This window comes from Populus alba, chromosome 18 (genome assembly GCF_005239225.2).
Source record: "Populus alba chromosome 18, ASM523922v2, whole genome shotgun sequence".
Lineage (NCBI taxonomy): Eukaryota > Viridiplantae > Streptophyta > Magnoliopsida > Malpighiales > Salicaceae > Populus > Populus alba.
In genome coordinates, this window is record NC_133301.1 from 7736528 (window position 1) to 7749401 (window position 12874).

General features: G+C 33.3%; 2 protein-coding genes across 3 annotated transcripts; both read left to right on the forward strand.

Moving 5' to 3' along the window:
* Positions 1-379: 379 nt before the first annotated feature.
* LOC118056670 (uncharacterized) lies at positions 380-3776 on the forward strand. The gene is made up of 4 exons (XM_035068951.2): positions 380-1593; positions 1947-2147; positions 2453-2648; positions 3320-3776. Exons 1-4 carry the CDS (start codon positions 718-720, stop codon positions 3502-3504), a joined length of 1458 nt encoding a protein of 485 aa, XP_034924842.1. The 5' UTR covers positions 380-717; the 3' UTR covers positions 3505-3776.
* A 1921-nt stretch (positions 3777-5697) lies between these two features.
* On the forward strand, positions 5698-9077 carry LOC118056674 (uncharacterized). 2 transcript variants are annotated; one of them, XM_035068957.2, is made up of 2 exons: positions 5698-7069; positions 8903-9077. In XM_035068957.2, exons 1-2 carry the CDS (start codon positions 5943-5945, stop codon positions 8982-8984), a joined length of 1209 nt encoding a protein of 402 aa, XP_034924848.1. In that variant the 5' UTR covers positions 5698-5942; the 3' UTR covers positions 8985-9077. The 2 variants fall into 2 exon arrangements, with proteins under 2 accessions (XP_034924848.1, XP_034924847.1); XM_035068956.2 differs by lacking the exon at positions 8903-9077 and adding an exon at positions 8267-8717 and having other exon boundaries at positions 5699-7069.
* Positions 9078-12874: the final 3797 nt, after the last annotated feature.

Sequence of the window (12874 nt, forward strand, 5' to 3'; positions counted from 1 at the left end):
AATTAATGGCGAATGATCCAGGGTATGTGTACGATAAAAGCTCGATTGATATTATGGTAAATTAGTAATAATTATTTTTTATTTTAAAATATTATTTTTTATTTTTAAAATTTTATTTTTGATATTAACATATTAAAAAAACAATATAAAAACATAAAAATTAATTAAATTATAATAAAAAAATTTAAAAAAATTTAAATTTTTTAAAAGTATTTTTGAAATTTCAAAACAAAACAGTTTTTAAAAGGCTGTTATTTATTTTTTTTTTTTAAAATTATTTTTTTATATTTTAAAATTATTTTGGTATAATGATATAAAAACAATTTTTTAAAAAATAAAAAAAATATTTTAAAAAGTAAAATTTAAGGAAAGAAGCTTTCACTGACTTTCTAATCTTTCTTTTTCCTTTTGATTGTGGTCGATTCGTCGTCCGTCTTCCATCGAAATAAGAAGCCCTGCATTTCAAAGCAAACCCTAATTTCTATCAGACTTCTCGCAAGGCACGCTGCCTTTTCAATTCTCTCCAATTTGAACTTCGAAGGAAGGTAACCAATCATTCGTTTGGAAAAAACCCTAGTCAGAAGCAAGCCTTAATTATTTGTTATGCTTGTCGATTCCACGAGACCAAATTATTGTCCATCGATTCTCTGTTTCAGTTTCTTTGAATTATTAAATATTGAATTGCAGTGAAATATCTTTAGTTATCTGGTATAGCAAATGGAGAGTCTTGAAGGAAAATTACAATTTACATCCCTTTCGAAAGAGAAGAATACGTACCTCAATGTTAATGAGGACTGTAACGATCCCTTTTTATGGCCTGTGCCCAAGGGTGTGAACAGCAACAACAATAATAATCAGATAGTTGCTAAATCCTCCTCGATTGGAGATTATGTCGCTTTCGAGTTTCCCCAAGATTACATTGGTGATTCTAGTTATGATCGTTGTGCTTCCGCCAACTTCAATGCTCCTCCGGAGGTGGAGGTCAACTTGAAAAACGTGTTAGGTGGGATCATTGCGATTTTAACTGGGCGGAATAAAGATTCTAGTAGCAGTAGTGTTTCTGTAAATAAACAGCAGCCCGGTTCAGATGTTTCGTTTCTGGGCTCGGAGAAGAATGGGGACACATATTTGCACTCTTCTGTTTATATTCCGAGTGCGCCGCCACTTCTGGAGCCGAATGGGTTCAATTATGCAGTGTATAAAGCGGTGTTGGAAGCTGAACCACCTGAGTGGTTGCCGGATAGTTCTACTACAGTTTGTATGCAGTGTACTTCTCCCTTTACAGTGGTTACTCGTGGAAGGCATCATTGTCGTTTTTGTGGTGGAGTTTTTTGCAGAACATGTACTAAAGGACGGTGTTTGTTACCGGCTAAGTTTAGGGAGAGGAACCCCCAGAGGGTTTGTGATGCCTGCTATGACAGGCTCGATCCTTTACAAGGAGTTCTTATTTGTACCATTAGCAATGCTATGCAAGTGGCGAAACATGATGTAATGGATTGGACATGCATGAGAGGATGGTTGAACCTGCCAGTTGGTTTGTCAATGGAACATGAGATATATAAAGCATCCAATACATTGAGAAGCTATTGGCAGGTGTGTTTTTTCGTTTGTTTCCAAAGTTCTTTATATTTGACAGATGTTCAGTTTCCTGATTCTTGATCTCATGAGTTACATTTTACTCGCTAATTGCATGTCAACCCTAGTTATGGCGGTAGGGTTACATTTATCTGATGACAGTGTCTTATTATGCAATTCTCAACTAGCTGAGGAAGATTCAGTTTTGTATTTATGTTGACATTATCTTATCTTGTTAATGTCAAATAGCCAAAATAGTTGGTTATTCAATTATATTTGTTTGTTGTTCTTCATTCAGGGACCAGTTCTGCCAATGCCTTGTGTTTTTAACCTGATCATAGTTTTGTGTATTGGCTTTCTGAAATGGGCAGGTATCTACGCTGAATCCTGAGAAGTCCATACCCCTAGCAGTTATGAAAGGAGCCAAAGGCTTGGCAATCTTAACAGTTGTCAAAGCTGGTGCAGTAGTTGCTTACAAACTTGGAACTGGTTTAGTCATTGCTCGGAGATCAGATGGATCATGGTCTGCCCCTTCAGCAATATGCTCAATTGGTTTAGGATGGGGCGCGCAGGTAAATTCTTATGGCATTATTTTTCTTCTTATTTGAACTTTGGATTCTTAATTTTGCTTGTTTGTGTGCTTTTCAACAAATTAGTGTTTAGATGTGAAAATGCAAATTGAGCAGAAAAATTTCCAAGTTTTGCTTTGTGTATGGAGCATGAAAAGTGTCTTTTACCTTTTCTATGATAAAGTGATTGTTAGTATACTTTTCTAAGATAGATCAATCAATTAAATCAATGATGCTGAAATCTAATTCTGGTCACTGTTTGTGCTCTCTCGATGATGCTGTATCTGTCTTCTCTCCTTGTTTCCTAGATTGGAGGTGAGCTAATGGACTACATAATTGTGCTCCATGATTTCAAAGCCGTGAAAACCTTTTGTAGTCACATGCATTTTTCTCTTGGAGCTGGTTGCAGTGCTGCAGCAGGCCCTGTTGGGAGGGTGCTGGAAGTAGATCTTCGTGCTGGGGATAGAGGATCTGGCATGTGCTATACTTATAGCTGTAGCAAAGGTATTTTATTTTGAGATAGGTTTTTTTACATTTTATGTTCTGACCTTGAGATTATAAGAAGCGCTAACTTCTATCTTATAACAAGAAGCCTTTTGGTTTGCACTAAAACGAAGATTTGAAGCTAGATATTATTTAGTTTTACAGCTCTCGTACTTTTGAGAGGAGATCTTAAGCTTTTGACATACTTTTCGCCCACAGCTTATTAATGTTTGAAATGTCAATAAATCTTATGAAATTTCCAGTTTGCATTTTCAAATTGATGAAAGTTGTTTTGGATGTGACAGTGATCCTAGGGTGGATCTCAGGTTGAAGTTCCAAGGGGACTGAATTCATTTTTTAGGATGAAGCTAAATATATTAAATACTTTTCGTGTGGGGAATTGGCCAAATTTACTTCTAATGCTCCTGGCCCCCCTTTATGTATAGCTTACTTGTAAATATGCTTTATCCGCAGTTGCCCATTTGTTTTACATAAAATCTTCGTCAGTGAATACATTACAGAAATTATGTGCGATGTTCAGATACCATTGAAAATGGTTTTGGCAGATGTCTAGCTTTTGGCGTGCTCTCCTATTCTGCATGTTGTCAATTATTTTGGCCTTCTCTCTTAAGCCTATGCTGTGTTTGAAAATTTATGACATTTGATCCTCCAAAGTGTTTGACATCTATCAGGGGCGTTTGTGGGAGTGTCGCTAGAAGGAAACATTGTAGCAACGAGGATGGATACCAATCTAAAGTTTTATGGTGATCCTTATCTCACAACTGCTGACATTCTTCTGGGGACTGTGGACAGACCTAAAGCTGCAGAACCCCTATACGCTGCTCTCAGAGAACTGTACTCAAGTCTACTGCAGTAGTACTAGTGCCAGCCCTCCTTTCATGTAGCATCCAGGCTAAAGCCTTGTCGCATCGTGATAGAATTCTCTGATGAGAGATGTGCGCTTGCCCCGAAGCTTAATTCACCATCTTCGAATCTTAAAATTGTCTAGTGTACAGGACCATTTCATGTGACAAACGACAACCCTTAATGTTATACTTCTGATATTTCATTCAAATGTCTTTGAAACTGCCTGATGGTTGCTTGTATAGACACTTGTTTATATGCAGTTCCATAGAGATTGTTTGTGTATAGGCATTTACTCAGAGGATGTTGAATCTGTCTCCGTAGTGATGCTACATTAGATTTGAGCACTCGCCTGTGGTAAATTTCAGCTTCCCTTTTTCACGCGGCTAACTGGTAATGACATAAGAAGTACGCGGAAAGCTAAATCAATTACTATTAACAGGAAAAAAAAAAAATTCCGCGTTACAGAACTCAAGGTGAGAAGTAGCATTGGCCATATTATAAAAGTTAACAAGTGCTCTGTCTACTCGACAAAAATACATTCAGAGGAGGGTGGAGGGTGGAGGGTGGAGGGTGGAGGGTGGAGGGTGGAGGGTTTGGTGGAAGAAGAGAGAAGAGGTCTGATAAGTTGGAAAGCTTTCCTCAAAAAGTTTCGAATTCTTGGAAGGGAGAATGGAAACCACCACAGCTTTGGAGAAGGTCGATTCTCCTACTTTCCATATTGTTTTTTCCTCATTGATCTATGCCATGTGTTTTTGTTTTTACTTGACGGCCAGGATGGATTCCAGTGCCCAAAATAAATACCCTGATTTCAGGTTATTAGTAGCCAAAGAGGGGACTAAAAAAACGAAAAGGGATTAGTTGCTTCGCTTAAACTTCGATACCAAGTTACGTAAGATTGTTTGTTACGGCTTCTACTGGTTGGCAGATCACTTTCCTGCCCACAGATTTTTACTTTTGTTAACCACAGATATCAAAAAAAAAAAAAAAAAGTAGAAGAAAGCAAAACATGATAAACCGGATGGGTGTTTGGCTGTCATCCAAGCTTAGGAAAAACAAGAACAAAACAGAAACGTTGAGATTTAAGGGGACTTTCGAGCTTGCTGACGATAAATATGTTGTTGACGATGTATAATTTCTTCACACCCAAGTATTTGGAAATGATGCCTTGAATTAAGTGTTTCGTTTCGGCTAAACAAAAATAGTTGATTTACTGTTTACATATTTTGATGGTTGGGTTATGATATGATATGATGGTGTTTGACTGCTGTATAAATCATCACACATGATAGGTTCTTAAGCATTTAGGTTATGATATGATATGATGGTGTTTGACTGCTGCATAAATCATCAGCACATTTACTGTTTATATATTTTAATGTAATTGTGGCGTTTGACTGATATGATATGATGGTGTTTGACTGCTGTATAAATCATCAACACATTTGGAAATGATGCCTTGAATTTAGTATTTCGTTTCGGCTAAACAAAATGTGATGATTGTCTAACAGATACAGTAGAAAGATTGGATTGATGATTTGCAATAAAAATACAATAGAAAGATCCGTGGACGATTATTGTGTTTTGATAGAGGATGTTTTTGGTGATTGAAAACTATTTTGATGGTGTTTTTTTGCGGTTGTTTCTGAAGAAATGGCAACCATGGAGGGCTGATGGAGTTTAAATATTTATTATAACCGAGTTCTGAATTATAATTTTGTATAAAATTATGATTCTAAATAAAAATTGTGTCAAACTATCATTTTTCAAATATTTTTTTTAACTTACGTTATTTTTTCTAAAATTTTATACCAATTATGTCTTTTTTTTAAAAAAAAAAATCAACATTCAGAGCAATGGAATTCTGACGAAGTCAGCTAGATGGTTTTCTCATTAATTGAAGACCTAACCACTCTTGTTTTTGTTTCTATCCCAACATTTGATCTTCCGGTTCCCCTGTTTATTTATTTAAATTATTGTCAATATCAAGGAATGACTCTCTCAAAGAACGAAAACAAAAGGCAAAGAATGACTTGATGAATCCTACAGGAAAGGTAGAAAATATCCCCTTTACTAATTATCACCATGAATTAAATTAATAGGAATTATATACACAGAAAGAAAAGGACTTTTAATATACTGTTGGCGAGAGAAATACTAAATGAAAAGTCGGAAATTACATTAATAATAACTAATAATAAAAAGCAACTTGGAGTTCGAAAGCTAATACTATCAGTATCTACTCTCTACTGTACTGATAGTCTATAAAAATAAAAAATAATGGCTGGCTAGAAACAGGAAGCTCTCAATCGTTGGTGATGACCATCGAATTGATGCAGCGCAGCTCCCGAAATCAATAAAATATCCAAGAAAGATTGCGACAGAGATAACCCTAAAACCCCACAACGCAACACACAACAACAACAACAACAACAAAAGAGGAGATCAAGAATGAAGCCAAAAGTTTTGGAAATACCAGAGTCGAAGCCAAAAGTGGAGATGCCCCATATTGTAATCGTGGATGATCATCATCATCACGACCAGTTTCTTCCCACATCCTTATCAAACAAAGGCACCACAGAGGACAATGCAATCTCTGTTGAACAGTACAGTGAAGATCGTGACCTCAATATTGCCGTCATGTCTTCTCTCAATTCCAGCAAAGAAGCAAACTTTTCGGGGTCCAAACCAGAGGTGGCTCAGGTTGTAAACCTTGATTATTATCATGATAGGTTTCTTGGCATGCCCTTATCAAACAAAGGCACCGGAGAGAATAATGCGATCTCTGTTGAAGAGTACGGTGAAGATAGAGACCTCAATATTGCTATCATGGCTTCTCTCAAGTCCAATAAAGAAGCAAACTTTATTGATCCCTCTCAAGATTATTTCTACTACTATAATGATGAGGATGATGATATAAAGGTACTCGATTTCTTGCCTGAAGTCATTCCTTCTAGGAAACAAAAAGAACCCACCTTTATAGAATCAATGGCTGAAAAGGGTCAATCTTCAAATTCTCAAATTGACCCAGATTTTGTTTGTCAAATATGTGTCGAACCCACGATTTTAAAGAATTCATTTTTAATCAAGGGTTGCACTCATGCTTACTGTACCGAATGCATGGTCAAGTATGTGTCCTCGAAATTACAGGAAAACATAACCAAAATCTGTTGTCCTGTTCCAGATTGTAAAGGCGCATTAGAGCCTGAGGATTGCCGTTCAGTTTTACCTGAAAATGTGTTTGATAGGTGGGGTAATGCTCTGTGTGAGGCTGTGATTCTTGGCTCTCAAAAGTTTTATTGTCCATTTAAAGATTGTTCTGCAATGTTGATTGATGATGGAGAGGAGGTTGTCAGGGAATCTGAATGCCCTAATTGTTGGAGAATGTTCTGTGCACATTGTAAGGTTCCTTGGCATTCACAGATTAGCTGCGAAGAGTATAAAATGCTGCATAAGGATGAAAGAGAGAGGGATGATATACTGTTGATGAATCTAGCAAAGAACAATAACTGGAGGAGGTGCCCAAAATGCAGGATATTTGTCGAGAAAATAGAAGGTTGTAGATATATGAAATGCAGGTATGTTTTGTTTGTTGTTTCTTTGCGTGGTATCCAGAAGGGTTTATGATTTTTGGTGATTTTTTATTGATTATTTGGCTGACATAATTTTATTGTTTAATGCTTCTTTATATTGTACATGTAGTCGCGATTACTTAATTATGAGGGATGGAATTGATAAATGTTTTTGCTGATTGTTTTGGTAGCACGCTTTCATTAATGTTCTGTTAGTGAGACATTCTTACCAGGAGGTTTCGCCCAAAATTTACTTTGTAGATGTGGATAGGATCCTTTACACGTATCTGAGTTAATTGTCAAATTACAGATGGAATGATCTCAAAAGGGAAGAACATGAAAATGATTAGCTGTTTATTTATTTGAGAAAGCAGTTTCCCCATTCTGTTGTTGTTGAGTGTAGCATATGTTTCATATTGCATTGCCATGCAGCTCTTGGCACCTCCAAAATTGCAACATTATTGGGTAACAGCTTCCAGGATTATGTGTTCTGCTCTTTTGTTTGACGTTCTAAATTCAACGCTTAAAGCCCTCCGAGAGATTAAGAACTCGTTTGGGAATGCATTTGAAAGCATATTTTCTAAAAAATGCTTTTTTATATATATTTTTTGATCGTTTTGATATGTTGATGTTAAAATTGATTTTTAAGAAAATAAAAAAAATATATTATTTTGATATATTTCCTAGCGAAAAATATTTTAAAAAGCAATCGATACTACACTTCCAAACGAGCTTTAAGATATGACTTGGTCCAAATTAGCCCCATGCCAGACTCAACCTTTCCTTTTTCTATCCACTTGTGTTTGCCTAACAACTAAGTGTTTCTCTTTACTAGAAGCTTCCCCACACTCTCTTCTGTTACGAGACAAGCAGAAGACACAAGTAGAAAATATGCAACATATATAAACACAAATTATTATAGGTATCAATTCCAACCTTGTATGTTATGCACAAAACTTGCATGCTATACACCAAACTAGCATCTTGAAAGCACTTAGTTGCTAGACAAACACGAGTTAACTGACAAAGGGAAGGCTGAGGCTGGCAGGGGGCTAAATTGATGCACAGGAGCTGGAAAATTTCGTTGAGAAATTAACCCCATGACACTACCTGGAAATGTTGGAGATAATGAAGCAATGTTTCACATTGCATTTCCGTTGGTTTTTAGGTCACTGACTTTTCTCACTTTTGAATTAATGATAGGTGTGGAACTCGATTCTGTTACAGCTGCGGATCTACTGATTTAAACCCAGTAACACATTACTGTTATAAATGTAAGGGAATTTGGTAGGGAGACTAAGAGAAGGAAGATACAGAATGCAATGTGAGGACAAATTGGGAAAAAACAGAAGTTGTGGGACTGAATTTCAAGATTGTGAACTCTAGGAACTGGTTCATGTTGTAGTGAATCCAAATTCAATTATGAAGGCTGTATCATATTTTGCTATTTGTATTTCTAGAATGATCGAGCCAGTCGTATGATCATAACGTGCCTTGGAATGAATTATATTAGCAACTTTTATTGTATTTGTGTCCTTAACTCTGTGTGTTTGTCGTTTTCTTGAATTGCACCATTGTTACCCAAATGTAGCTCAGGAGTGTTTTTTTAATGTAGGGCTCTGAACTTTATGAAGTATGATTGGCCTTTTAATCCTCCTGATAAGCTCTTAAAAGACAAGAGATAGTTTTACCTTACTATGCAACTAATAAAAATCCTACAACCTATCAAAGTGATGATGAATATTCCCAAGGATTAGGGACATTTTTGTATTCCTGGAATGGTTTTTCACTTGGATTAGTTCTCTGACATTTTTTTTCCTCGTTTTTAATTGATAATAGGTGTGGAACTCCGTTCTGTTACCGCTGTGGATCTACTGAAATATGTACGGTAACACATTATTGTAATAGGTGTAAGGCATAATGTATTTGCGTTTCTCAAAACATGTATATATATATGCAACGGAAATTATAATTTAAATATTATAATATAAAATATATTTAGTTTGTTAATTTATTTTAGTCCTCATACTATAGTGATTTTTTTTTCTTATTCATCTATAGTGATGAATTAGCTCTTGATTCCATAAATATTTTCATATGATTTATTTTATGTTTAATATTTATTTATTTGTTATCTTTGATTAGAACGTGTGGTCAAGATCAAAATATAATACAATTTAATTTATTATTAATTCAATAATTAATTAATTTACATTTCAAAATCAAATAAAATGTCGAGCAACCTGTTATAATTCTTTAAATATGAGAAAAGTCATAAGTGATTTTACTTAATCTCTTATTGATCAGTTTCTTAGTGTAATTATTATCCATTTATTAAGAATGTTCTAGTTTAGATATTATTCCATGTAATATATTTGCTTTGTTATTTTATTTTAGTTCTTAATACTATAGTAATTAATTATTGGTATAAGAATAATAAATAATTTAATTTATTATCAATTTAACAATTGATTGATATATATTTCAAAATCAAATACAATGTCTAGCAAATTGTCATGATCTTCTAAATATTAGAAAAGTTATAAACGATTTGACTTGACCTTTCAATGATCAATTTTTTAGTATAATTATTAATTTTTTTTTATAAAGAATGTTCTGATTTGAATGTTATAACATGAAACATGCCTGCCTTTTAAATTTATTTAAATGAAATGGCGTCATTTTGGTGTTTAGGGTTAATTTAAGTTTAAAAACTCATATTTTAATTTCAGCCCTCAATCTTCTGATTTATTAAATTAAGTCCTCAATTGAATTTTTTATTCTAAGAATTGATTTAATTTTACCCCTACAAAATCTTAAAATGACCCTACGAGTATTGTGTTTTTTTCTTTTCAATTTGGTCTTTGGTCTTGGATATTTGCGATTTCATCCATGCTTGACCTTCATCCTTCTAATTTTTTATATTTCATCCTTGATTTCACTCAATTAAGTCCTCAAATTCACATTCTTTTTTAAAAAAAGATCTTTGGTCTTGAATTTCTTCAATTTGGACCTTAATTGACCCTTAAACTTTGATTTTCTTGCAATTTTGACCATGATTTCACCTAATTGAATTTGAAAAAATAAAATTGATCCTTTAAAATTTCAATCTTATTACTTAAGCTCAAATTAAGCTTCCAAACTTAAATGGTTTACCAATTAAGTCCCTAATAAAATTAATTTTACCCATTAAAAGCCTAATTAAGTCCTTATATTTAATTACATTTTTTAATTTGACCCAAATTAATTCTAAAATTTAATTAAACCTTTAATTGAGCTTATGATTAAATCAAATTGGCCTATTAAAAGCCTATTTAAGTCATTAGACTTAATTTTTATGCAAATTTGTCTGATAATCATTTGATTTAACTGTGAATTTGCATTATCTTTCAATCTTGGATACAATGTGTATAATTGAGCTCCTAAATTTGTCCAAAATTTTACCTTGGTTTCTTCATATATTCGAAACCTTTCTCGGCCTACTCTTGCCTAGTTGCCAATCTTTTTGTTATTATTATTATTTTTTTTAAAAGGAAAAGGGTAAATTTAGGGGGAAACCAAAAAAATTGTTATGACAAAGGGCAAGATGAATTGAATTTTCAATAACAAATAACTTCTTTTTTTTTAGCTTGAGAACAATTCTCATATTATCGTACCGATCCAAGAAATTTGGTCATGTTAATTTGTTAGCATCAAGTATGCTACATAGGGATATGTTACTATTAATTTTGATCTATCAACATATTCATGTAAAAATAGCGAGTATTAATTTCATGCATATATATATTTAAACCCAAATTAAGATAAGGTCTTTAATCTTAACTTGGTCTTCCACTATTTTTTTGCAAATTAATAACCTTTATTATTAATTTGGGACATCTCACTTAGATCTCGTAACGAGATAGGATACCATTTAATTTATATGATGTTAAGTAACTTAACAAATTAAAATAAATTAAATTAGATAAATAACATAGCTTTTTAATCACATCTTTATGTGACTTCCAAATCAATTAGGTGATAATTCTTTGTCTAAACATATAAAATCAATAAGTAATTCATCCTTATATGATTATAAGTAACTCGTCCAAATCATATAAGTTAGTTAAGTAGGACCTAATTTTATAGTATTAAACATATTTGATTAACAATAACCTTGAGTAGCTCAACAAGTTATCCATTAATAGAACTCTTTTTTTATGACTAGATAAAAGTTACGAGGGTAGAATTGTAATTCTACCTTTAAAAAACCCTAACAAAGCTTTACGGAAGAATTATAGTTCTACCTTTATCTTATTCTCCTTACTACAACCAGAGTGGGCTACCTATGTTGGTGACAACCTTCAGCAATGCTGCCACTACACTTAGTGGCAGTGCAGGGTAGCAACCCTCGTACTGCACTAGCAGGCACTGCGTGCAACAACGCTTGGCACTCCTATGGATGCTGCCAATAGAGACTGACTATGTGCGTAGCCTAGCCAGACATGCCAGCAATGCTTGTTATTGTTGTAGCCACCTAAAAGCAATCTTTAATTTTAGTGGTGGATTCAGGCTAAATCTAAAAAATCCAACCAGATCTGGTCAGAATATTAATCGAAACTTTTTTTTAAAATCATGAGAGAGAAAAATTAATTTTAGAAAAAATAACCTTTTCACATAAAAGTAATTCATAATTAACAACAACATCAATTAAAATATGTAGTCAGCAACCTTAATTGTCTAACAAAGGTTTCATTACCATTGTTAAGTTTCTCAAAATGCATACACGCAACAAAAATAGTTAATCTAAAATTTTCCAAGTGTCTCAAAAATCTTGTTGGACTGATCTAGAGTTGTTTAGAGTTTGTCGCACATGGGCGTGCAACATGGAGGTTAAGGAATCTCCACCTAATTGTTTGGTTCGGGGTCACTAAGAGACTCGAATATATTGGTCTTGTAAGAAATTCTAAGGTAAGAGACTAATTTTGACTAGGAAAATATTAGCACTCTTAGCGCAGCTTACCTCAAGTAAGATGCATTGTTTGGTCTTCATATAATTTAAAGGTTTTGATGGATGCTTAATTGATGATTAATCTATGGCTCAAAAAAATTTACTCTTATGAATAAATATGGCATTTCAAATTTATTATAGGTTCGTATTGCTAGATAAATTCTTATAGGAATGGTCTATGTAGGTGCCCTTACAGGATTTAACTATTATGAAAAAACAAAAGGGTTTTTCACAACTCATGTATTTTTGTGAAAAAAATATTCTCAAATAGAATTGGTAAACATTTAGATTAATTCTAAAAATTTTCTAACCAACTTCTGGTATGTAAATACTAGCCTACTTGTAAGTATAGTATTTATATCATAATGCTGACCATTAATTCTCATGAATTAAAATTATTAAGAGAGTTATTGAAATATTAGTCAAGTCCTCGTGAATTTAATAAACTAATTATTAAATTAAAAAAATACATGCAATGATATTTTTGTATATACAAAATAATGCTAAAAATTCAAAAATATCATCAAACATTAAAAAAATAAATAAAACTTAAATGGGCAGCTGACATGGAATCCATTCTTGAGTTTTCACAATAGTATATTTATTGTATAGAGGTTGCTACTTTCTTTTCTTTTCCTTCTTCCTTTTCCTTTTATTTATTATTCTTTTTAAAGCTTGCTTGACTTTCTATGCAAAGCTATTGAACCTTTTAGAGTTTTTTCAAAGGGTATTTACTCACTTTTTCTTTATGTTTTTTCTTTCTTTCTTTCCTTGATTTCTAGGAATATTGATAAGATTGTTTTTGATAAATTATCTCAAAA

Coding starts and splice junctions, on each gene's coding strand:
- LOC118056670 (XM_035068951.2), top strand. CDS start 718: ATGGAGAGTCTTGAAGGAAAATTACAATTTACATCCCTTTCGAAAGAG. Junction 1,594..1,946: donor CATTGAGAAGCTATTGGCAG/GTGTGTTTTTTC, acceptor TGAAATGGGCAG/GTATCTACGCTGAATCCTGA. Junction 2,148..2,452: donor GTTTAGGATGGGGCGCGCAG/GTAAATTCTTAT, acceptor CTTGTTTCCTAG/ATTGGAGGTGAGCTAATGGA.
- LOC118056674 (XM_035068956.2), top strand. CDS start 5,943: ATGAAGCCAAAAGTTTTGGAAATACCAGAGTCGAAGCCAAAAGTGGAG. Junction 7,070..8,266: donor TGTAGATATATGAAATGCAG/GTATGTTTTGTT, acceptor AATTAATGATAG/GTGTGGAACTCGATTCTGTT.